The 25,530-nt window shown below is 46.3% G+C and overlaps 1 protein-coding gene across 1 annotated transcript; it reads left to right on the forward strand.

Moving 5' to 3' along the window:
- The first annotated feature begins 503 nt into the window (after nt 1-503).
- Nucleotides 504-2,126, forward strand: LOC149523554 (uncharacterized). The gene is made up of 2 exons (XM_089782323.1): nt 504-1,359; nt 1,555-2,126. Exons 1-2 carry the CDS (start codon nt 810-812, stop codon nt 2,046-2,048), a joined length of 1,044 nt encoding a protein of 347 aa, XP_089638449.1. The 5' UTR covers nt 504-809; the 3' UTR covers nt 2,049-2,126.
- Nucleotides 2,127-25,530: the final 23,404 nt, after the last annotated feature.

The raw sequence follows: 25,530 nt of genomic DNA on the forward strand, positions 1-25,530 counted from the left end.
ACTGCCTCCACCATCTGTATATTTTAAGAGCATGGTATTGCATTTGTTTCTTATTCTGTTGCTTGTGCCTTGGTGGAGAGGCTGTGCTATTAAAAATCATGTATTTATTGCCATTTTCTCAGTACATTGTGAGCTCCGTTTTGTGGAGTTTCTCCTTCAGTAGAATGTGCTACGTCAATAGCCTCAGAATGAAATCCTGGCCTTAGTTGAAATCAATAGGAGTTTTACAATTGGCTTCAATGGGACCAGCATTTCATCCTGGAGTACAAACCACAGCATGGGCAATCTTCTTTTATCTTCCTCTGACTGCCTTTGTCACGCTCTCTAGCGGCTCGCAACTGTGAGTGCCAGTCTCAGGTCAGATTGTCAGAAAACAAGGCAGGCACCCCAAACACAATTCTATGGTTAGAATTCACTAAGGGTATGTCTACACTAGAAAGTTAGTTCGAACTAACGGACGTTAGTTCGAACTAACTTTCCTATGCGCTACACTAGCGCTCCGTTAGTTCGAACTTAATTCGAACTAACGGAGCGCTTAGTTCGAACTAGGTAAACCTCATTTTACGAGGACTAACGCCTAGTTCGAACTAGCTAGTTCGAACTAAGGGCTGTGTAGCCCTTTAGTTCGAACTAGTGGGAGGCTAAGGCTTCCCAGGTTTCCCTGGTGGCCACTCTGGCCAACACCAGGGAAACTCTATTGCCCCCCTCCCGGCCCCGGAGCCCTTAAAGGGCCACGGGCTGGCTACTCACTTTGTGCCAGTTGCAAGGCTGCCAGCACCCGTGCCTGCACAGCCTGCACCTGCCACAGGATGAGCCAGCCATCCGAGGGCTCCCAGCCCTCCACTGCTCCCCACGACCAGCCTGGCGGCTCCCGGGAGCCTGCCCGGGGGCGCAAAAGGCGGGCGCCCGCCTGGTCAAGTGCGGAGATCGTGGACCTCATCGAGGTTTGGGGGGAAGCCTCAAATGTCCACGATCTCCGCACTAGCCACCGGAACGCGGCCGTCTATGGACGCATGGCTGCCAGCCTGGCCGCCAGGGGCCACCAGCGCAGCCGGGAGCAGGTGCGCTGCAAGATTAAAGACTTGCGGCAGTCCTACTCCCGGGCCTGCCTGCCAGGGGCTGACCCGGAGGCCTGCCCCCACTTCCATGCCCTGGACCGCATCCTGGGGCCTCATGCCGTCCCTGCCCCCCGGGACGTGATTGACCCCGGGGCAGAGGGACCGCTCCTGGACACCGAGGAGGAGGAAGAGGGCTCTGAGAGCCAGGAGCCTGCCGCCAGCCTTCCCAGGACCCGGGACCCCCGAGGCACCCCACAGAGCCGCTCGCCTGCATCATCAGAGGCCGGGGAGGCGTCCACCTGTGAGTACCCTCGTGTTCCCCTTATGTGTACGGGGGGCTGGGGCGAGAGGGAGCCCCGGGACCGTGCGCCTGGGCCTTGCCCACTACGGAGCAGCAGCTGGGGATCCTGCAGGGGCCCTGGCCTTGCAGAGGGGAGCTGGGTTTCACACACCTGGGCCCCTGGGGTAATTGACCGCTGGTCTTCTTGCACCACAGCTGCAGCACCGGGGACTGCAGGGCGCACCACACCGCCTGCAGCAGCCGCCCGCGCCCGGGCAAGCAGGACAGCCAGGAACCAGGAGGACTACCAGAGGCGGCATCTCCGGTTCCTGGACCGACAGCTCCGTCTCCAGGACCACTGGGTCCAGGAGGACCTCAGGCTGCGCCAGAGGAGTCTGGAGGCCCTGGAGGAGCAGGGCCGTGCCCTGCGAGGCCACCTCCAGAGCCTGCTAGACCGCTTTCCATTTCCTCCTCCCCCTGCTCCCCCTCTTGCTCCCCCTCTTGCTCCCCCTGCTCCCCCTCTTGCTCCCCCTCTTGCTCCCCCTGCTCCCCCTGCTCCTCCTGCTCCTCCTGCTTCCTCTCCTGCTTCCGCTCCTGCTTCCTCCACACCCCCTGTCCTCTCTGCCCCCCCCTCCACAACCATTCCCCACCGACGCCCCCGGACCCGCAGTGTGGCGAGACGGGAGAGGCACCCAGACTCCCACCCCTGAGCTTTCCTTTCCCTTCCTCCCTTCCCTCCCCTCCCCTTCCAGCTCCCTCGTCCCAGGTTTCCCCCTCCCTTCTCCCACCTTCATTCCTCCCTCCCCCACCCCAGTTCTCTGAAATAAACAGACGTTTTTGTTTGAAAAACAGGTGTCTTTATTGTACAGTAGATAGGGAGGGGAAAGGGGAAGGGGGGGGGTAGGGTGGAAGAAGGCCCCGGTGGGGCATGCAGGGAGAGGTCAGTCCTCCTCCTCCTCCACCTGGAAGCTCTCCCGCAGGGCTTCCCGGATCCGGATGGCCCCCCGCTGGGCTTCCCGGACGGCGGCGGTGCGGGGCTGACCGTAGTGTCCAGCCATGCGGTCAGCCTCAGCCATCCAGGCTGGCAAGAAAGCCTCCCCCTTCCGCTCACACAAATTGTGGAGCACACAACATGCCGCCACCACGGGAGGGATGTTGTGCTCGGCCAGGTCCAGACGGGTGAGGAGGCATCGAAAGCGGGCTTTCAGTCGCCCGAAGGCCCCCTCCACCACGATGCGGGCCCTGCTCAGCCTGTTATTGAAGGCCTGGCGGGAGGGATTGAGGTGTCCCGTGTAGGGCTTCATGAGCCAGGGCTGCAGTGGGTAGGCGGCATCCCCCACCAGGCAGACGGGCATGTCCACGTCCCCGACCCTGATGTGGCGGTCGGGGAAGAAGGTCCCGTCCTGCAGCCGCTGGCACACGGAGGAGTTCCGGTACACCCGGGCGTCGTGTGCTTTGCCGGACCAGCCCACATTTATGTCCGTCAACTGTCCCCGGTGGTCACACACGGCCTGCAGGATCACGGAGAAGTACCCCTTGCGGTTCACGTACCGGGACGCCTGGTGTTCCGGGGCACGGATGGGGATGTGCGTCCCGTCGATGGCCCCCCCGCAGTTGGGGAAGCCGAGGGCGCCGAATCCCCGGATGACGGCATCCGGGTCGGCGAGGCGGACCACCCTGCGGAGCAGCACCCGGTTGATGGCCTTGACCACCTGCGGAGAGAGACACAGCAAAGCGTCAATCAGTGGGGCGCACGGGTGGCTGGGAGCATTCATGCCCTGGCAGTGCCCCGCGCCCCACTCCCGGAAGCAACCCCCCTGGCGGCGTGTAGTACGGCCGGGACAGCCCGACCCCTCCGGTGCGGGGCGCCTTCGCCTCCTCCCACCCCCCCCTTTGTCCCTGGGGCGGCCCATCCCCTCCTCGCAGCCCCCCTCCCCCCCGGCTCGGTGGCCGACGAGCGCCGTACCTGCATGAGCACTGCTCCGACAGTGGATCTCCCCACGCCGAACTGGTTCCCGACGGATCGGTAGCTGTCCGGCGTGGAGAGCTTCCAGAGGGCGATGGCCACCCGCTTCTGGAGGGGGATGGCGGGCCTCATGCGAGTGTCCCTTCTTTGCAGGGCAGGGGCGAGCCACTCGCAGAGCTCCAGGAAGGTGTCCCTCCTCATCCTAAAGTTCTGGGTCCACTGTCGGTCGTCCCAGCGCTCCAGGACGATGCGGTCCCACCAGTCGCTGCTGGTGTCCAGACGCCAGATGCGGCGGGGCACGCCGGTGCCGGGGCGCCGCCGCGGCTCCTCCATGGCCCCCAGGGCGGCCAGGCGGAGAGGCAGGGGGCTGACGTTCCCCAGGTGGTGCCAGGCAGCCTCGAGCCATTGCTGGCAGGCTTGCAGTAGCAAGTCCAGAACGTGCACCAGAAGGTGCAGGGCGAGCCGTGGCTCCATGTTGCCACCTGCGGCAGTCCCCCCCGAAGGGAAGCACCGACACAGACGGGCACAGAGACCGACGCTTTGCTGTCCCTCGGCGAGGTTGGCAAGCAAGCAGGAAAAGCTGAGAACCGGCTGTCCAGGGAGGGTCCCTTTAAGCACGAGCCTCAGATAGCCTCAGACAGCAGCCACACAAAGCAACTGCTGACCTGATGCCCTGCCAGAACCGGTTTCAGCTGCCCTTAAATGCCCCCCTGCGTCCAGTGTGGACGCGCTAGTTCGAACTAGCAAAACGCTAGTTCGAATTAACTAATTCGAATTAACTAATTCGAACTTAGTTCGAACTAGCGCTGTAGTGTAGACGTACCCTAGGTCAGTAATAAATGGGAACTCCTGGATCACTATAGCAGCCTTACCATAGAGTCACAGAAGCTTCAGGGGGAAGCCAAGTTAGTCTGTTATAGAAAAAAAATAACAAATGATCTGGTAGCACTTTTAGACTAACAAAACGTGTAGATGGTATCATGAGCTTTCATAGGCACAGCCCACTTCTTCAGATGACTGGAGTTATGAGTTTAGGATGTGCACACCCAAAATAAATAGGAGAGGGGAAGGAGAGGGGGAGGGGAAAAAAGGACAGGGAGCTAGAAGGAATTAGTAAGTATCTGAAGATTGGGTAGTTAAAACAAAGCAGATAAGAATCAAACTCAATAGATAGTACCCTCCTGACATAGAGTCTAAATAACTGTTTGCACCTTCAATAGCTGTTAAGTTGGTAGTGTCCCAACCAACTTTCATCACGATTGAGTCCATTAGCATGTGAAATGAATTTGAGGATGAACTATAATTCCAATGCTTCTCTGTGGATCTGACTCATAGAACTGGTTTGTGACAAGACAGCTACTGTAAGTTCTTTTAAACAGTGGATCAGAAGATTGAAGTGTTCCCCAATAGGTTTCTGTATGTTTCCTTCACATATATCTGATTTGTGTCCATTGATTCTTTCCCGCAGAGACTGTCCAGTTTGTCCAATATATATAGCAGTGGGTCATTGATGGAATTTGATGGTATAGATCAAATTACTGGATGTGCAGTCAAATGACCTTTTGATTTGGTAGCTTATGTTGTTGGCTCCAGTGATGTATTCGCCAGTATAGATAGGTGGGCAGAACTGGACTTGGTTAATAGGTTATATAAACCAAAAATCGCATCACATTAGCTTTCTCCCAATCCCCAAGGGTCAGTCACATACCTCAGACTGATTTAATACTTTGGATCTCACATCAAAGACAATTCTGGCAGCCAATTCTCTAATAAACTAAAGTTTTATTAGCTAAGAAAAGAAATGAGTTGTTGAGAGGTAAAAGCGGGTGAAATATATTAAACGGGTGAGTGAAAGTTTGTATAGCCAAAATGATTTCAAGGATGTAATACTCTGCTAGTTTCCCAAAAGTTTGTCAAGGTTACACAGACCAGAGGATCCTCTTCATCTTGTCTAGATAGTCCACCCTGTTAGAATCCAAACAGTCCAGCGATAAGGATTATTCCTTTGCATCACTACTTATGGTTTCTGCTCACAGAAAACCATCTAAGTAATCTCACCTAATTGGGCCAGTGAATTTCTGTTTTTGAACATAATAGCCCTTGCTTTGAAGTTAGATTTTTAAGGCTCCATTGTGTCTGATGGGTAATTTAATTACAGGGATATACACAATGTAAACAGTAACGTAATAGTATATACCAATCCTTCACTGGTTTTCCTGAAGGTTACAGATTAAGCACATTCTCATCTTCACACTAACATACACTGTTGATCTATGGTTAACGAAAGGCATATACATAATGTAGTGATAGCAATCAATGTGGATATGGATAAATGAAAATAACACCATGAATACTGCCTTTGAAGTAAACTAACACACAAATGAATTGGCCTGATTACATTACAATACCTTTCGATAGGCCTTTGATTTCTACAGGTTGTACCTCCCTGTTTCTGGCACCCTTGGGACCTGACCAGTCCTGAACCAGGGAATTTATCAGACCAGGGGAGGTCAATATCATTCCCTTTGCTGCTGTCAGTTGTGGGGCTCCACTCTGACTGGGAGGGGGCAGCAGAGGGGCCAGCATTGACTGAGCCGGGACCAAGGGAGGAAGGGCACTTGGGTAAAAGGCAGGATGGCTGCATGGTCCCATGGCCTTGGTCCAGAAGCAGGGGGGGGAGTCGCTGAACATGGGGCCCAGCTTTTCCCTGGGAGCACTCCAGCCTGGGAGCACCCTGAGGATGCCGGACCACAGATGTAGCCGGGCGACAGAAGTTCAGACTATAGAGGTTCAAACTGTTTTAGCATATGAGTAACCCTGGTGGGGTCAACAGAAGCCAGGGCTGTGTTCACTATCTAGGGGTTCCTCTCAATCCATCCAAGACAGAACTGGCTCTAGCCCATACTCAGTAACCTGGAAAATTCATACGCCACCACAGGTGCCTCTGTGAGGCAATGCTTCCTCACTTGCCAGCGTAGAGCCTGAGTGTAGAAAAGAAAATTGTAATAAAAGGGGGAGGGGGGAAGTAACTTGGCATTAATTTGGGAAAACACCACAAAGAGTTCATAAAGAAAAATCATGAGTAAAAGTCCTGCCCCAAGTAGGTTGGGCAATGTCCTTTTCCTCTAGGTTCTTAAGTCCAACAATTTCAATGTCCCCTTCACATGTCCAACCCTTCTCTGCACGCCACTCATAGTTGCTGCCGTTGGTCAGAGCAGACGCAGAGTCCAGAGGGGCATCCTCAGAGTTCACCTCCAATCCTGAGTGAGGGGAGGTAAAGAAGCATCTTACTTATTTTGCTGGTCACTCGCCATTTGCCTGCTCACTGTTCTCTACTGCCACTCTGCTGGCTGCTCATCACATCTCTGTGCCTCCACCTGCTGGCTCTCGGTCCCCATCCGCTGCCATCCACTTCTGGATGTGACTTCTGCCCATCAGGCTCAAATGATTGCAGCTCTCAGTGATTTCAACTCATAGCAAGCGAGGTAGAAAAACCCAACTCCAAAACAATTAACATAAGAAAACAGATGCCTAATGATAACTATTTAGCTTTGTTTTTTGAACAGTAGTGGGATGGGGGTGGGAAGTGGAGAACAGGTCAAACCAGTCCAGGCAGGGGAAGCTAAATAGCCCTCTAACCAGAATAACATTCACTTACCCTCTGACAGAATGTCTACACAGCAGCATTATTTCAGAATAACTGACATTATTCTGAAGTAACATAGGGTGCATCTACACTAAAAGTCTTTATTTCAAAATAATGTCGAACTGGAGGACTTCTTGCTCTGACTCATAATGACCCTCATTTCATGAGGAGTAAGGAAATTGAAGGAAGAGTGTAGACAGTGCCAAAAGCTGAATTAAGCTATTTTGACTTCAGCTACCCAGTTGACCTAGCTGAAGTTGCATAGCTTAATTCGACTTTAGCGCTGCTGTGTAGATGTACCCTGCATAGAGATCTGAAAGTCAAGCCCCTGCATTAGCAAGACTCTTCTAACTGTGAGCCCTTTCTTTTGGAACAATGTAGCACAGACCTACTTTTCTGTATTCTCACAAAAGTACAAACATTGGTAACCATATTTTAGCTCTCTCTGCACTTAATACAAACATAGCTTGTGTTGGGTCACAAGGTGATTACAATGAGCAAAATACAACTCCATTTGCTGAATATCTAGCACACCCATGCAAAGCAGGAGCAAGCTGTATTTACATAGACACAGCCAGGGTTTCTCTCCCATTCCAGCTAGGTGTAATGGAAGCATCCCTGCTTACATCTGATTATTATGCAGCCCTGTCCTGAGCTGGCACCAGGGTAGATAGTATCACAATCTCTACTATGAGGTGGCATGTCACAAACACCTTTTGGACTAAGAGGGAAATTGCATCTCCAGCCCCACACTAGCACTAAACTGCATTCCTGGGGATGCTTGAAAGAGGCCTTATGACATGGGCATCCACCCACCAGGAAAGGAGCTGAAATGTGGATGCTGATTACACTGATCTCTGTTGATTGTTGACCAAAACTCCCTGAGAAGTGGGAGGTGTGTGTAGAAAGCTATATATCAAATTTCTGACTCCGTAAGCTCCAAATGGGTATTCATTTATGAGTCATGGAGGTTCCTTAAGTCCTCCATCTGTCCATCAGTTAAGTCCCTGGTTTTCAGAGATGGTGAGGACTAGCAGTTCCAATTGATTTCAGCTGGAGCTGGGTGGATGCTCCTGGTCCCTGAAAACCAGACATTAAGCAGTTTTTATTCTCTGTTCTAGGATATTTGACTAATTTTGTGATTAAGTGTATGTCTGCACCACAACTAAAAGCAATTGTTGCCCTGTGCCAGCTGAGTTGGTCTCATGAGCCTAAGAGCCTATTTAACTGTGGGGTAGATATTTGGGCTTGAGCTCTGGAACCCTTCTATTTCGAAGATCCTAGAGCTCAGGTCTCAACCTGAACATCTGTACCACAATGAAACAGAGCTTTAGTCCCAAGCCCTGTGAGACCCAGTGAGCTGGCATGGGCCACCCATGGGTGTCTAACTGTAGTGTAGACATACCTTAATCTAGCTCCCATTGCAGTCAAAGGGACCATTTTCACTGACCAGTGGGAGCTGGAACAGATTCTGCATGCATTTACCTCTATTAATGATAGCCAATTTAATTTCAGAGCAGTAATGTTGCTTAATGCTGCAGTACAGTTTGCAGCATCTGCTGGGTTGTAAGTAATTTATTTAGCAGTTAATTGCTGGAGCCTAACTGTACATAAATAACAATGCTGTCCTGCATTGGTAATTAGTGTGGTTTAAATTAGCACATAAAATACATGCTTTGGTATTAACTGCTTTTCTTCTAGACATGGTCAATTACGTCTTCAAAATGAAAGTGCCTTGCTGATTAACTGTCCAAAAGAAAGTCGTTTTGAGGTCAAAGTCTGGTCTATTTTGACATTCCAATAATTAAATATTGCTTTTGTGTCAAATCCGCTTTTATAGGCCGAGTACTTTGTGAGACTTGTGGCTGCATCTGAATTAAACTGTGTTTTCTTTTGCTTGGCCTGGGGATTAGCGAGTTCACCTGGCCATTGTTGCAAGGATGATCCTTGTCTGGGACACATCTGCTACTATCGCCAGGAACAGAGCTTTTTATTTGACACTATTCCTTAACTGCTTTGTTCAAAAGACTAAACTGTGAGGCTACATTATCCAATACAGAATTAGTTCTCTTCATTTGTTTGACACGTCCCAGCTTACAGAATTAGTGCATTTTTAGATTAAATAAAATCTAGAGCCGGAAACATAATTCTGAATTATACTTCAGTTTGGACAGTGTGCAGGTTGGATCTGGTTTCATGCTGGAACTTGCTCTATATGTTGCATTCAACAGCACGGGCCACAGAAAGATCTTTTCAACAAAGCAATGGGCCAGGTCAACACAACAGACTTGTATCAATGAAACCCTGTCACTTGGGGTGTGTCTAGACTACAGAGTTTTGTCGACAAAAGTGGACTTTTGTCGACAAAACTATACCTGCGTCTACACTACTGCTGAGTTCTGTTGACATAACGTCGACAGAACTCAGCAGTATTGTCGACGCTGGTAAACCTCATTTTACTAGGCATAACGCCTTCTGTCGACAGAGTTCTGTCGACAGAAGGTGTTATTGCATGAAAACTGTCCTTGCGTCTACACTGCCATGTCGACAAAGCAGCTTGCTTTGTCGACAGAACTGAATGTAGTGTAGACGCTCTTTGCCAACAGAAGCTTTGTCGACAGTATCTGTCGACAAAACTTCTGTCGACAAAACTCTGTAGTCTAGACGTACCCTTGGAGTATAAAAAGCCACACCCCGATCATGTTCCCTCTAATCTTTTCCATCCATGTCCAGATATTTTTCCATCCATGTGCAGAATAGTTTGTAGGTGTACTGAACTGTGCAAATGTGCACCACCATCTATCTATGAGGGTACGTCCACACTAGCCCCTTAGTTCAAACTAGGGAGGCTAATGAGGGTGACCGGAGTTGCTAATGAAGCGCGGGATTTAAATATCCCGTGCTTGATTAGCATAATCCTGGCTAGTTGCCATTTTGGAAACTGACTAACCCGAAGTAATTGCATGTATAACTGCACGTCTATACATGGCAGAGAAGCGGGATTCCGAGATAAACCCCTTAGACTCATAGACTTTAAGGTCAGAAGGGACCATAATGATCATCTAGTCTGACCCCCCGCACAGTGCAGGCCACAAAATCTCACCCACCCTTCCTAGAATAATCCTCTTACCTATATCTCAGATATTGAAGCCTTCAAATACTTTGAAGACCCCAAGATGCAGAGAATCCTCCAGCTGTGATCTGTACCCCATGCTACAGAGGAAGGCGAAAAACCTCCAGGGCCTCTGCCAGTCTACCCTGGAGGAAAATTCCTTCCCGACCCCAAATATGGCGATCAGCTAAACCCTGAGCATGTGGGCAAGACTCATCAGCCAGACACCCAGAAAGTTCTCTATAGTAACTCCTATCATCCCTCCATTGACCTATTTCCCACTGATAATGAATGGTCAATTAGTTACCAAGATCATGTTATCTCATCAAACCATCCCCTTCATAAACCCATCTAGTTTAATCTTGAAACCAGATAGATCTTTTGCCCCCACTACTTCCCTTGGAAGGCCGTTCCAGGACCTCACTTCTCTAATGGTTAGAAACCTTTGTCTAATCTCAAGTCTAAACTTCCTACTAGCCAGTTTATATCCATTTGTTCTTGTGTCCACATTGGTATTAAGCTTAAATAATTCCTCTCCCTCCCTGGTATTTATCCCTCTAATATATTTAAAGAGTGCAATCATGTCCCCCCTCAGCCTTCTTTTGGTTAAGGTAAACAAGCCAAGCTCCTTGAGTCTCCTTTCATAAGACAGGTTTTCCATTCCTCGGATCATCCTAGTGGCCCTTCTTTGTACCTGTTCCAGTTTGAATTCATCCTTCTTAAACATGGGAGACCAGAAGTGCACACAGTATTACAAATGGGGTCTCACCAATGCCTTGTATCATGGCACTAACACCTCCTTATCCCTACTGGAAATACCTCGCCTAATACATCCCAAGACCGTATTAGCCTTTTTCACGGCCATGTCACAATGGAGGCTCATAGTCATCCTATAATCAACCAGGACTCCGAGGTCCTTCTCCTCCTCCGTTACTTCCAACTGATGTGTCCCCAGCTTATAACTAAAATTCCTGTACTTAATCCCTAAATGCATAACCTTACACTTCTCACTATTAAATTTCATCCTATTGCTATCACTCCAATTTACAAGATCATCCAGATCTTCCTGTATGATATCCCGATCCTTTTCTGAATTGGCAATAGCTCCCAACTTTGTGTCATCCACAGATTTTATCAGGACACTTCCACTTTTGCTGCCAAGGTCAGCGATAAAAAGATTAAATAAAATTGGCCCCAAAACTGATCCCTGAGGAACTCTGCTAGTAACCTTCCTCCAACCTGACAGTTCACCTTTCAATATGACCCGCTGTAGTCTCCCCTTTAACCAGTTGCTTATCCACCTCTCAACTTTTATATTAATCCCTATCTTTTCCAATTTAATCAATAATTCCCCATGTAGTACTGTATCAAATGCCTTACTAAAGTCGAGGTAGATTAGATCCGCTGCATTTCCTTTATCTAAAAAATCTGTTACTTTCTCAAAAAAGGAGATCAGGTTGGTTTGGCACGATCTACCTTTTGTAAAACCATGTTGTAATTTGACCCAATTGCCATTAGCCTCAATGTGTCTAACTACTTTCTCCTTCAAAATTTTTCACAAGATCTTACATACTACAGATGTCAAACTAACAGGCCTATAGTTACTCGGGTCGCTTTTTTTCCCTTTCTTAAAAATAGGAACTATATTAGCAATTCTCCAGTCAAATGGTACAACCTCTGAGTTTAGAGATTTTGCTAATGGACTTGCAAGTTCATGTGCCAGTTCCTTTAATATTCTTGGATGAAGATTATCTGGGCCCCCCGATTTACTCCCATTAAGCTGTTCAAGTTTGGCTTTTACCTCGGATATGGTAATATCTACCTCCATATCCTTAGTCCCATTTGTTATGTTACCAGTATCCCTAAGCTCTTCATTAGTCTCATTAAAGACTGAAGCAAAGTATTTGTTTAGATATTGGGCCATTCCTAGATTATCCTTAATCTCCACTCCATCCTTAGTAATTAGTGGTCCTACTTCTTCTTTTTTTTTTTTTCCTATTTATATGGCTATAAAACCTTTTACTGTTGGTTTTAATTCCCTTTGCAAGGTCCAACTCTACCTAACTTTTAGCCTTTCTCACTTTGTCCCTACATGCTCTAACCTCAATAAAGTAGCTTTCTTTACTGATCCCTCCCATTTTCCACTCCTTATATGCTTTCTGCTTTTTCTTAATCACCTCTCTGAGATGCTTGCTCATCCAGCTTGGTCTAATACACCTGTCTATAAATTTTTTCCCTTTTCTTTGGATACAGGCTTCTGACAGCTTCTGCAACTTTAACTTAAAATAATTCCAGGCCTCCTCCACCTCAAGATCCATAATTTCTTTAGTCCAATCAACTTCCCTAACTAATTCCCTTAATTTATTAAAGTTAGCCCTTTTGAAATCAAAAACCCTAGTCTCAGATTTATTTTCGTTTATCCTTCCATTTAATTTGAACTGAATTAGCTCATGATCACTCGAGCCAAGGTTGTCCCCTACAACCATTTCATCTATGAGGTCCTCGCTACTCACCAAAACCAAATCTAAAATAGCATCCCCCCTTGTTGGTTCAGCAACTACTTGATAAAGGAATTCATCAGCTATCACATCTAGGAAAATCTGAGCCCTATTATTATTACTAGCACTTGTTCTCCAGTCTATATCTGGAAAGTTGAAATCTCCCATGATTACGTAGTTTCCATGAGTATTTACTTCTTTAAAAACATTAAAGAGTTCTCTATCCATATCCAGATTGGATCCTGGTGGTCTATAACACACACCAAGCACTATCCCAGGGGAGGATCTCATAGTTTTCTTTCCCATTCCACGAGGAGTAACACTTAATCAAACTAAGGGGTTTATTCTCTACCACATACAGATGCTGTGTCGATGGGAGAGCTATTGCCTCTCAACACAGTAGAATCTTCGCTAAAATGCGAGAGTGGTGCAGCTGTACTGGAGCTGTAATGTTGTACATGGAGACAAACCCTAAATCTTGGAAGCTTCCCTGACTGTCTCAAATAAATGGGGAATGGGGTAGTTGGCATTCTTACTTTTCCGCCCTACTCTGCCACCTCAACTCCTCCAGCAACAGCCAAACCAAGCAAAACAGCAAGAAGAAAATAGTAGGGCATGTCAGGTGGATGTGGGAGGGAGCCTCACTTAGATCGAATATGGGATCAAAGGTTGCCTTGGTGAACAGTTCATTTCTTACATCCTTCAAAGAAAGCTGTATTCCTTAGACATTTGCTGTACCCTCTCACTGCCAGTATTTTAGGTTCCTGTTGCTAACATTAAACAGATAAGTGTGATGCTGCCTAGCATACCTAGAGCAGTGAGGTACCTCACCATCACCTGACCTTAGCATGAAGAAGTCTTGTCTGTGACTGCTTGGGATCACCAGCTCCCTGAAATGACCATCCTCTGGCAGGACAAGGACCGTCTTCAGCCTCCACAGGCCTCTCCCTCTTTCTACCAGTAGAGATAGACAACCTCAAGTCCTTAGAGCATTCCCTGTATTATTCAGCCGCATATTCAGTGGACACTTGCAGGTTTTCCAGGCCTGCTCTTCCCAAAGGAATACCACACACCAGCTAGTAAACTTCAGCTCAAGACCACCACTTTGCATAACCCAACAGCGCTTTGATGCATTTATAGTGAAAACAGGAATACTTTTTTTTTTAATCGAAGAACAGAGATTCAAGTGAGTGTAAGTCCCAATACTGGGAACAAATGGGTACATATAAAACAAAATCATAACAGGCTTTTTAGAAATTAAACATAACTACTGAGTTAACCTCACCCAAATTCTCTCCAGTGTTTTCAATCAAGCCTGGCTGAAATCTCTCTTTCAAGAAGCAAATCTGCTGTCTGTTTACTTCCTCAGTGAAGGATGCCAGGGTGTCATCTTTGGGTGCATCTACACTGCACCGTTATTCTGGAATAACAGCTATTATTCCAGAGTAACAATGCAAGCGTCTACACAGCAATTCTGTTATTTCAAAATACATTTGAAATAACAGAAGGTTTATTCTGACTTTTGCAAACATCATTGCAGGAAGAATAACACCTCTTCGAAACAGCTATTTTGAAATAGTTGCAGTGTGGATGTTCCACTGCTGCTATTTCAAAATAGCTCCTTACCAGGGCATTTACATAATTTCTCCCCAGTACTTCCTGGGGCTCTAAATCGAGATAGCGCATCCACATTAGGGGAGCCTGCCTCGGACTAATTTTGAGGCTTCCCTGTAGTGTGGACATGCTATTTCGAAATAAGCTATTTTGGAATATATCTTCTGGAATAGCTTGTTCCAATAAGCGTGCAGTGTAGATGTACCCTTTGTCTTCCAAATAGTCACCTGAAGATGACCAGTCTGACACTGGCTTTTATTTGAGACTTCACAAGACAACCTTTGGTGAACTAAAATGTACACACTAGACTCATGAGATCTCTGTAGCCCTTCTGTGTCCCCTCAGAACTCCTTGCCATTTGGCACTTAGAAGTTCTGGGTTACAACAAAGTCAGTCAGGCAAGAGAGATATTTAAAAGGACTAAATGCCTTTAAAGACTAAGCCAAGGTTTAATACCATTGTGAATTTGCTGATGGCTTCTAAAAGATGGAAATCCCTTCTGACAGGACAGTAAGGTACCATTTGTTCAGTTTTTTTCCCCTGCAATTGGGCAATAGGTAGGTAAGTTGATCTTCCATTTGCACAAGGGAGGGCCATAAATTCTGGAATGGAATAATTCTCCAAGAGGAAAAGTATATGTTTCTGTCCCAGAGATGAGAAGATCTTGCCATCCATGTGAGAAAGCTTAAAAGCCAGGCTTCTGGGGTGTTCTGTACATAATGAAACTCAGGTGTCTGAAGGGAATCAGAAGGTGAAGAATGCCTTGGAGTATGGCAATCCTGAATCAAGTCACACAATAAAGAGACTAAATGAATGGTGCATGTGTGCATAGGTGCAGGGTTGGCTTTGATTATTATATTTATTGTAAATATTGCACCCTGATCATCTTAGAGAATTAAAAAGGCTTGAAGAACACACATGGCCCAAAAGACTGCTTTGCCTTTGCTCTTCCACCTGCTGACTCATTCTGCCCACTTATCTTCTGCTTGAAAAGCAATAGAACCATATGGACTTTAGAATTTTGCTGTTACTTGCACTGTCATAGATCTGGAATCACTCCAATGAGTGTAGTGGAGTTACACTTGAGCAAATTCAGATTAACTGGCAACATAATTTGGTTCAATATATCATCTTTGCCTCTGGAAACACATATGATATACAGTGATTAATTAAAGAGTCTGCTGTTCTCATATATCAAATGCATGTCAGTCACTTACTTACCTCTGAACCATATTCGAATTTTACTAGAAACTGATGCCAACATCTTCTAATGATTTTTTCCCTTTACCAATGCAAACTGACTGGGGGTATGTCTACACTACCCCGCTAGTTCGAACTAGCGGGGTAATGTATGCATACCGCACTTGCTAATGAAGCCCGGGATTTGAATTTCCCGGGCTTCATTAGCATAAGCGGGGAGCCGCCATTTTTAAATCCCCGCTGCTTCGAACCCCGTGCAGCGCTGCTACACGGGGCTCGAACTAGGTAGTTCGGACTAGGTGCCTATTCCGAACTACCGTTACTCCTCGTGAAACGAGGTGTACCGGTAGTTCGGAATAGGCACCCTAGTCCGAACTACCTAGTTCGAGCCCCGTGTAGCAGCGCTGCACGGGGTTCGAAGCAGCGGGGATTTAAAAATGGCGGCTCCCCGCTTATGCTAATGAAGCCCGGGAAATTCAAATCCCGGGCTTCATTAGCAAGTGCGGTATGCATACATTACCCCGCTAGTTCGAACTAGCGGGGTAGTGTAGACATACCCTGGGGGTAGTGATGGGTACAGCTATGATTCATTTCAGGTATTTTTTTATTTTCTGTTTTCAGGTATATACACTTACAGCTTGAGTAATCCTTCCTGTTGGTTATTGCAAAAGCTAAGATATAAAATACCAACTAAAATATTTATGCAGGTGGCATATCTTTGCAAGTGCTACTTGATCGTGAGGAAACAGTATTTAAAGAGAAATAGGTTGTGGTTCAGAGGGGATGAATATGTGAAAGCTGTCAGTGTTTTGAACAAAATCTGTGGTTACATGAAGTGGTAAAATGACTCATTCTCAAAGTCTGTGATTTGGGAGGAAGCACCTGTGCTAAGTTAATGATTCTTTAGAGGTGGCAAAGAATTCCATGAGAACATAGGTGCATTAATTAAGCATTTCTGGTCATTGAAACTAAGCAGTGAGGGGTTCTCACCGCTCATTTATGTTAACAGAAATTGCACGCTGCTCTGGCAAATAAACATTGATGCCCATATTATTCTTAAATTGTTTATAAAAGTACAAGGAAAAGTAGCTACTTGTTCTCATACCAGATGGAACATCAAAGTAGACACTGTGGGGAGGGAAAAAACCCTTTGGTTGTGACCATTTCCCAAGACTAATGGTAACATTTTCAAATTCCTTGTGCAAAAATTCTGACTAAGTACATCCTGCTCGACAGATGCCCACTTGATTTGCATATAGAAATGAAGTTTAAACATGTAAACACTCAGGCTACATCTAGACTGCACTGCTTTTCCGGGATACCTGCTGCATCTGAGGAACGTGTCTACTGTTTTGGAAAATTTTTAGAAAAAACGGATGTGCTCTTTCATAAAATCTTTGAATTAAACACACAGCAAAGGGCTTACAGCTCCCAGGCCTGCCGCTACCACCTTGCATGGGGTTACTGAAGCTATTTAAAGAGCTCATGGCTCTGGCTTCTGCCAGGGTAGTACTGCGACCCAGAGCCACCAGCCCTTCAAATAGGATCCCGCTGCCTGAGCCACTTCCTGGAAATTCTGTGGCACAGGCAGCAGGATATCAATAGAAAGCAGCCAAATGCAGTCCATGGGCTGGGTCCAAGTGTTAGGTGGGCTCCTGAGGTAGAAGACAGTGCCTAGCCCTAAGCAGGACACACAGAGGCACGAGTAGCTTCTCCCCAGATTCTTCAGCAGGACTGTGCAGAAAAACAATCTTTGTTCCAAGTGCTCAAGAGCCAAGAGCCAGCAGGCTCCAGAAACAGGCTGGGACCAGATCAGGGTCATGCCCGCACTCCCACATGGCAGGCAGAGCTGCATCTGCCCAGGTGGCGTGCAGGTTGCACCTGGCGGAAGGTCACACCAGTTGGTGCTCCTTTGTGCATGTCTCTTCTCCCCCCTACACACCTTGGGGGTATGCAGCTAGGACCCTGGGATGCCCTTTTCCTGTCCACTTGGACCTTTACATTTACAGGGACCCTGCCTCTGTGCAGAAATGGTGGCTGCTTTGTTCTTGGAGTGTGTACAGTCTGGGCCGGAAGAGATGCACACACCGCGCTCTCTCTCCCGCATGAAGACTTTACTCTGGTTCTCTCTCACCGGTTTCCATAACCGGATACACAGTTACATTAGAGGGAAGGTAAGTGTTTTGCTCTGTATGTGTGGAAACAGAAACATTTCCCTGAGCCACTGGGACCCCGTGCAGACAGGCAGTGGTATATTAGAGACAACCCTCCACAGTTCATCTGAGATTACAGCGCATGGCTCACATTCTGCACTACCTTAGCAATGAAGCGTCACTAATGCTGATCTCCATTCAGGGCCAATGACAATAACTCACCCCTATTGCACAGCCTGGCTAATAAGGCCAGGGCGGAGCGCATCTCGTAGCAACTGCACACTAGATAGAGGCTCCCTTGTGCTGGGTGCAGGACCAACATTTATTAAAAGGGAGGTCCCTGCCCCAAAGACAAGCCAGCAGGAGCAGAAAGACAGAGTTAGTTCAGAAATGCAGGAAAGCCCCCCCACCACCGAGAAGGCACATGGGCAGCAGAAGGGGTTGGTGCCAGTAGTGGAGCAGCGATTGCTGAGCCTGTGCCCAGAAAGCAGAAGCAAAGCGTTTAGGGGCCTGATTTCATCCTGGGTCTCTCTGATTCGTGGTGACGTTTAGAAGCCAGGAGTTCAGCGGGGTCCCGGAAGCACCAGCTTAAACCTCACCAAACACAATCAAACTTTAAATACTCATTAAATATCCCCAATCCCTTTTCACCTGGTTTTATTCCCTCTGCATTTACGTGACTCACCGCCAACCGCGCCACCATCCCCCCGGCCTATCGCAAAGCACACGGGTAGCTTGTCGGAGGATGTATCAAAAGAGCACTTTTTTCCAAATTTGGCATCATGTAGATGTGCCAAATTTCAGAAAAGCTTCTTTCAAAAGTAAAGCAGAAAAAGATATGCAATTTGCATACCGCAAATTGCATTTCTTTTTCCGAATTACCATTGCAGTGTAGACCTCGCCTCAGATGCAAAAAGAAAAAAGTACATGCAAAATATGTCAGATACATCTTTAGAAGTGGTTTATGAATTTGGTCTTCCTCCCTTTTTGACATCTTATCAAAAAAGAAGGGTGAATGTATATATAGCAAGGACTTCTGAAAGAATTTGATAAAATTCAACTGAAAAATTAAATCTGCTCTGTCATTTTAAGTTTTTTTTACATATTTTTGAAAGTCATATTGTGTTGCCATAGAGTTTATAGAGGCTGCTCAAACATTCATCAGAAAGCTTCAGGGAGTAGCCAAGTTAGTCTGTAGCTAAAAAAACTACTCCAGTCATCTGAAGAAGTGGGTTAGTCTTTAAGGTGCTACTAGAGACTATTCATTGTTTTTATGTTATTTATCAGAAAGATCATATTGAAGTATAATGAAAAGGTGACCAAAATTGTCATCTAAAGTCCCATCAAAATGTTGTGCTTGAAGGCCAAATGCACCTCTCATGGAGATCAATGGAGGCCTTTCAGTTGCATTTAATAACGGATATTGGATTATGCTTTTTGTGGAGCTGGTTTGCTTAATAAAGATCAGACACATTTGTAATGGAAATTCTATCCATTGTGAATGTATTTACATTGCAGAAACATCCTTATTCATAAAGGATTTTTTCCTACCCCAGAAAGAATGACAGCATTACCTACTAGTGGAACTCAAAGGTCAATTAATAATACAACGCCCCTGTGAGCTTCATTGATTTGATGAGGGGGCTGTGCTCTTTCAAAACACATAAGGCATAAAGCAAAATGCCAATAAACAGATAAAGAGGTAGGCATTGGTATTTCTTTAAAATCATCCATCTTGCAAAGGTTGGCATTTACTTGTTCAGTTTGTGCTCTTGGCATCTGCTCCTGGTGCTATAACACTGAGTAGCAGAACCAGAATGCTCACTGAAGGAGGCCTCTGGCTAGCTACTGAAGGAGCAGGGCGATCCAGCAGTGCCTTCTCGTAGTTCCTCTTTTTGTAGAACCAGCAGGGATGCTCAGTGTGGCTGATCAAGAAATTCCTCTCCTCCCCCATTTTTTTTTATTCAAATGAAATGTTCCTACAAAAATGTCTGCTTTGTGTAAAATTTATTTTTTTCATTGAAAACCCAATACACAAAACCTGAAGTATTTTTATTTGATGCTGCAGTGCTTCACGGGAGCTGTAATTTAGGTGCCTCGTGCTCTCCTTCGCCTCCGGCAGGGCTCCCTGGCTGAACTTCACAGATGCACAGTCTCCTCTCATGAGGTAAGAACATGGAACATCATGGGAGATGCAGTCTGATGAGCAACTCTGGCCTACAGAGGAGAATTGGCACATGAGGCACCTGAACCACAACTCCCAGGAGGCACTGTGAGAGCATTTCCAAATGGAAATATTTTAGTATTTGAATTTCCTCAGAAAAAAAGGGAAATTATCTGTGCAAAATTTAAATAAAATAACATGGGTAAGGGGTTTTCAGTGTGTGGGTGAGGAAACACCTGTCGTTTCCCACACTGCTGTGGTCATCAGTTGTTAAGAAGCAGTCACATTCCCCAGCCTTGCTGGTGTAACACATTGTGGTGTTTTACCTCCTTTAGTGATGGATGGACCATGTTTAGAGGTTGATGAGTTTGCTACTGCCGATTGTGGTTAAGAGAGGTGAGTCTTTTCACTCAGGTAATTGCGGATCCCACATTAGTTTTCAGACTTTCCAGATTTGATCCACATTGCCCGTGAGCCATCCAGGGGTATAGTGTTACCTTGACTGTACAGAAAGCATTTCTTTTTCAGAAATTGGAAGAAATAAAAACATAAACTTCCCGGGAAAGAAGCATTTCACTGTAGTTTGGGAAAACAGTAAGTCTGTCCCTAAATTAATTATTTTATAAATGTGGATTTCATGTCTAATTTAGAGCAGAAATCTACACAACAGAAAGGCCTAGGTTTTCCTTTGTAGTGTATGACATTTCCTACACGGTGAGATAAAAAGCAGCTGAGAGAAAATTACCAGCTTCCACATCTAGCAATTCTGAGCTGATGCTTGGAGATAAACATCATAGGGTCAGATTTCTGTGTATGTGTGTGAGGAGTTGGGATGTGCCACTTCCATTAACAATGAAATGAGCTGTACATCAACTTCCTCACGCTGGATGTTACCACTATGGTTGCAGCTCATGTGGATTCATAAGTGAACTACCTTGTTCTGTAACAAGGTAAATTACAATCTAGATACATCTTCTGGTATCGGCTGAGGAGAGAAAACAAAACAAAACAACTTGCAAACCATTATAGGAAAATGCTTTCATCAAAGAAATTGGCATTGATGGTACATTGAGTGTATTTAGTGTAGTACTATGAATCTTGAAAGACAACCTCCCTCTAATGAATGTATTTGTTGTACGTTATATATGCCAATGATTGGCCATCTGCTAATATGTTCAATTAAGTACAATAAAGCAGTTTTACATCATTTTAGATTCTGTTACTTCAGGTTCTATTTTTGTTGCAGTTACTGTAGGTAGAGCGGAGTTGAGACTCTTAGGAACATGCCATGCATTTTATAACGGACATATCTAAAGAAAATTCACTAACGGATTAAAATTTTAAAAAGCGAGGAGTTTAAAATTGTCATTACTTTGCTTCTTGCCAGAGGTAGTTTATAACCTTCTTTTGTGTGTGCAGAAGTTGCGTTACTTTCATCTGTGTATTATGTATTCTGTACAGCGGGAGCCTGTCTGTGTGAACTGCACTGTGATTAGATTGGTCAATAACACCTGTTACTAGTATAGCTAAGGAAAAGCCTGTAATTATGGTTTCAGAGATTTGTCAGATTCAATCTGTCTCCTGACTGGCAGAACAATTTCTGCATTAAGTAAAATAAATAAATAACGAGAATTATTTAATGTAAAGATTAAATTCAAAGCTGCTAATATTTTGAAGATTTGATTACTTTCTCTTTGTTGTAGTTGTAACTTATTATTAATACAAAATTTAGATGTGTTTTCTAGTACTGATTCTGAGAATTCAGTGGCAGTCAGGGTCAATGTTTCCTCTATTGTTTTCCATCTATGTGTGGAATAAATGTTGTTATGTGTGCCGAGACATGTGAGGATGTGCACTGCTAGTAGAAATGCATGCTGCCAACTGTGGACGCTCTGCTAATCAGTTGGGAGGCATTTCAGTCTTACCTATTTGGCCGCCCAAGAGCACAACTTACCAGGAACATTGGTCAGGGTCAGGAATGATGTCTAACAATCCATATTGACCTTTCTTGAACCTATTGGAATACGAATAGACAATAAGGAAAGAATGCACTTTCTCATAATATTTTGAAGTGCTTTTTTTATGTATCTTTGTTTTTGTGCATAACAATCATTCAAAATTGTTTAGTAATAGAGAGGTAGCCATGTTAGTCTGATCTTGCTAAAACAAAAGGAAAAACTATGTAGCACTTTAAAAACTAACAAGATGGTTTAGGTGATGAGCTTTTGTGGGTTTGTTTGATACCATTATGTCTTCAAATTATCTTGTAAATTACTTTATAGGTATCTTGCAAATGACATGCTGACCTCATGGGTCATGAAACAGAATGACGGATGAAACCAAAGAAATAAAATGTAGAATGTTTGAAAATTTCCTTATAGTAAGTGTGACGGACTCCTCCCCCCCCCCCCCATGCTTTTGGAAATGGACTTATGGACATGAATATATTTATCTCAAAGGTGTTTTGAGCGAATCATTTTGTGTAACCCATCAATCTTCATGTCACAATCCACTGGTTCTCTTTATCTTACTCTGTTGCCTGTATCATTTGTGTGTGTAAAATTAGACACAGGGAGTGGGGAAAATTTGTGAGTTTCAAATGTATGAATGAGAGACATGGAGGGTGTTACCCTCAACTGTTAAATTATCTCTTTTGTCCTTCAGCCTGAGAAGTGGTTGGTAGGGCGTGGCCTACCACTTCCTTTTAACAAAAAGAATAGGAGAGGAGAGGCCTGGGTCTTTTGGCTGGGCTGCACCTGAAGGAAGGAGCCTGAGACCCCAGGGTAGGGAGGAGAACCTTGGTTTGGAGGGGCAGCAGGAAAAGAGGTTTTAGGGTGAGTTTGATTAAGTTTGTACAGTAAACTTCTGATAATCCGGCACCTTTAGGACCCAGGGGGTTCCGGATTATCAGATATGCCGGACTATCGGAAGGGGGGGCTATGAGGGGTCTAGGGTGGTGTGGGGGGATGCCACCCCAGACCCCTCATAGCCACCCCTTCCGATAGTCTGGCTCTGCCCCAGGTGTCCCCGATTCAGCCGCTGCTGGTCAGTTTCAGCAGCAGCTGAATCAGGACACCTGCGGCAGAGCAGCTGGGGTGCTGCCGGGTTGGTCTGGTAGCGCCGCCCCTTGGCGCTGCGAGATCAACCCAGCAGCACCTCAGTTGCTCTTGGGGACGCCTGGGGCAGAGCAGCTGGGGTGCTCCTGGGTTGGTCCCGCAGCGCCAAGGGGCAACGCTACCGGACCAATCCGGCAGCACCCCAGCTGCTCTGCCTCGGGCTTCCCGAAGTCAGCCGCTGGTCAGTTTCAGAGGTGGCTGACTTGGGGACGCTGGGGGCAGAGCAGCTGGGGAGCTGCCGGGTTGGTCCGGTAGCATCGCTCCTCGGCGCTGTGGGACCAACCCAGCAGCACCCCAGCTGCTCTGCCCCAGGCATCCCCACATCAGCCGCTGCTGAAACTGATCAGCGGCTGACTCCGGGAAGCCCGAGACAGAGCAGCTCTGCCTCGGGCTTCCCGGAGTCAGCCGCTGGTCAGTTTCAGCGGTGGCTGAATTGGGGACAGCTGGGGTGCTGCTGGGTTGGTCCTGCAGCGCCGAGGGGCAGCGCTATGGGACCTACCAGCAGCACTCCAGCTGCTCTGCCCCCGGCTTCCCTGATTAAGCTGCTGGTCAGTTTTAGCAGCGGCTGAATCAGGGAAGCCGGGGGCAGAGCAGCTCCAATGGTCCGGCTGCCCGGAGCACTTCCGGGTTCCTGATGGTGCCGGACCATCAGGAGTACCGGACCATCAGATGCCGGACCAATGGAGTTTTACTGTACTGAGGTTTCAATGCAGAATTAGCCAAGCAGTTTTGTTTCGTTTCATTTGTAACCACTTTTCTCTGCCTGCTTTCACTTATTACTACTTAAATCCTACTGCTTCAACTTAATAAAACCATTTTTATTTTCTATCAAACCCAGTGTTAGCGATTGTTAACTGGAGGGGGAGGCAACCAGGGTGCACATTCCCCCTTTCATTGTTAAAGGAGGCTTACCTCATTCTTTGGGGTTTGATCCCATCTGGGGAGTGATCTCTCAGGATGCTGGGCCCTAAACTGCATTCTCCTTGGACCTGAAGTGGTTCAGTGTCTGTACTGCTTCTCGGTGGGGGCAGGGACCTCAGCTCGGGGCCTTGGCTGGGGGAGATCAGCGGAGCTGGCCCAGCAGGACAGGGCAGTGAGGAGCCCCAGAGAGCAGGAAGACGAGTGGCAGTGGCTGTGTCAGCACTCCGGGAGGCACCCCTGAGGGGTCGTCTGTGACCTCACCCCACCAGGGGTGGCCCATGAGCCTAGGCAAAGTAGGCAGTTGCCTAGGGCGCTGCCAGCCTGGGCGCTCAATGATGACGTCACGGGGCGCTGGGGCACCCCATGATTACGTCACAGCCATTGACAGCCGTGCAGGCGGGGGTGCCAGCTGCCGCAGCCGTTCTCAGGCTGCTCCTGCACCTTGCCACAGTACGATCCACTGGTCACATTTCTTTAGGAAAATTATAGAAGCCATATTGTTTGGGATGCATTAAAATAGATTGGACTAAGCACTAGAAAAGAATTGAAGGGAGAAGCAGGACTGGGTTCATTGCAACAATTGTTCTGTGTCTTTCTGCTGTATTGCGGGGACTTAGCTGCTATTTTTTTTAGCTGTGCATCTGTTTTAGTTATGCAAGAGATTACACTCTGAATAAATGCTTCCAAAAGAGATCTGTTAAACTGAAAGTCCTTTATGTGTATTCACTGTGACTAGAACAGGAGTCATATCTCAACACTAGCTCAGCTAATCTTTGTGGACTTCTATCCATCTGCTGAGTGAAAATTGGTGGGATTTTCAAAAGCCTTTGACACTGACTTGATCTGGCTCCTTTTGAAATCATGAGTAAAACTCGCATTTAGGCCTGGATCAGACACAAAGTTGCATTGGTTTTAGATTGATGTTTGTTTGTTTGCTTGTTTGTAGTTTAAGGATTTAGTTAAATCTGATCAACTTTGTGCATGAACACACTTAAACTGATATCCCACATTTAAGCTGATTTATCTTGCATGTGTAAATTCAGGCATGTGAACAGATGCAACCAATTTTTAACAAATGTGTATCCACACTGGAATTCCAGTTTAATTACACTAGTTTTAAAACCAGTTTAAGTTAAACTGATACAATTTCTATATGCAGACAAGACCTGACTTCAATGGGAGCAGAGTTGGACCAATGCCGAGTGTCCTGAAAATGTCTCCCTGCATTTTCTGTGCATAGAAAGGCAAATTTATGTGTTTGTGAGACAATAATTTGAGGTATAGTAACAGAGATGTAGCCGTGTTAACCTGGTCTTGCTGAAACAAAATACAGGACTATGCAGCACTTGAAAGACTAACAAGGTGGTTTATTAGGTGATGAGCTTTCGTGGGCCAGACCCACTTCCTTAGATCAAATCATAGAAGAAAATTGGCATGACCATATATACCAAAGGGATACAATCAAAAAAAGTGAACACATATAAAAAGGACAAATCAAATTTCAGAACAGAGGGTGGATAAGGGAGGTTAATGTCTGTGAGCTAATGATATTAGAGGTGATAATTGGGAAAGCTAGACAGTTTCACAAAGAAAAAACAGTTTCTTGCCATTTCAACCAGAAAGGGCATTGTCTCAATGACTTGACTACCTGCATCCTTCTTCAAAGACATTTTAACACAAGACTTCAAAGAGAAACCTCTGAACTGTCATTCATGTTTAAATTTGACACTTTACGACTGGGTCTCAACAAAGATGCTAATTACCGTACCCATTACAAAGATAGCTTCCCCAATTATCACCTC

The sequence above is a fragment of the Pelodiscus sinensis genome, chromosome 15, assembly GCF_052426305.1.
Source record: "Pelodiscus sinensis isolate ZL-2025 chromosome 15, ASM5242630v1, whole genome shotgun sequence".
In the NCBI taxonomy this organism is placed as follows: Eukaryota; Metazoa; Chordata; order Testudines; family Trionychidae; genus Pelodiscus; species Pelodiscus sinensis.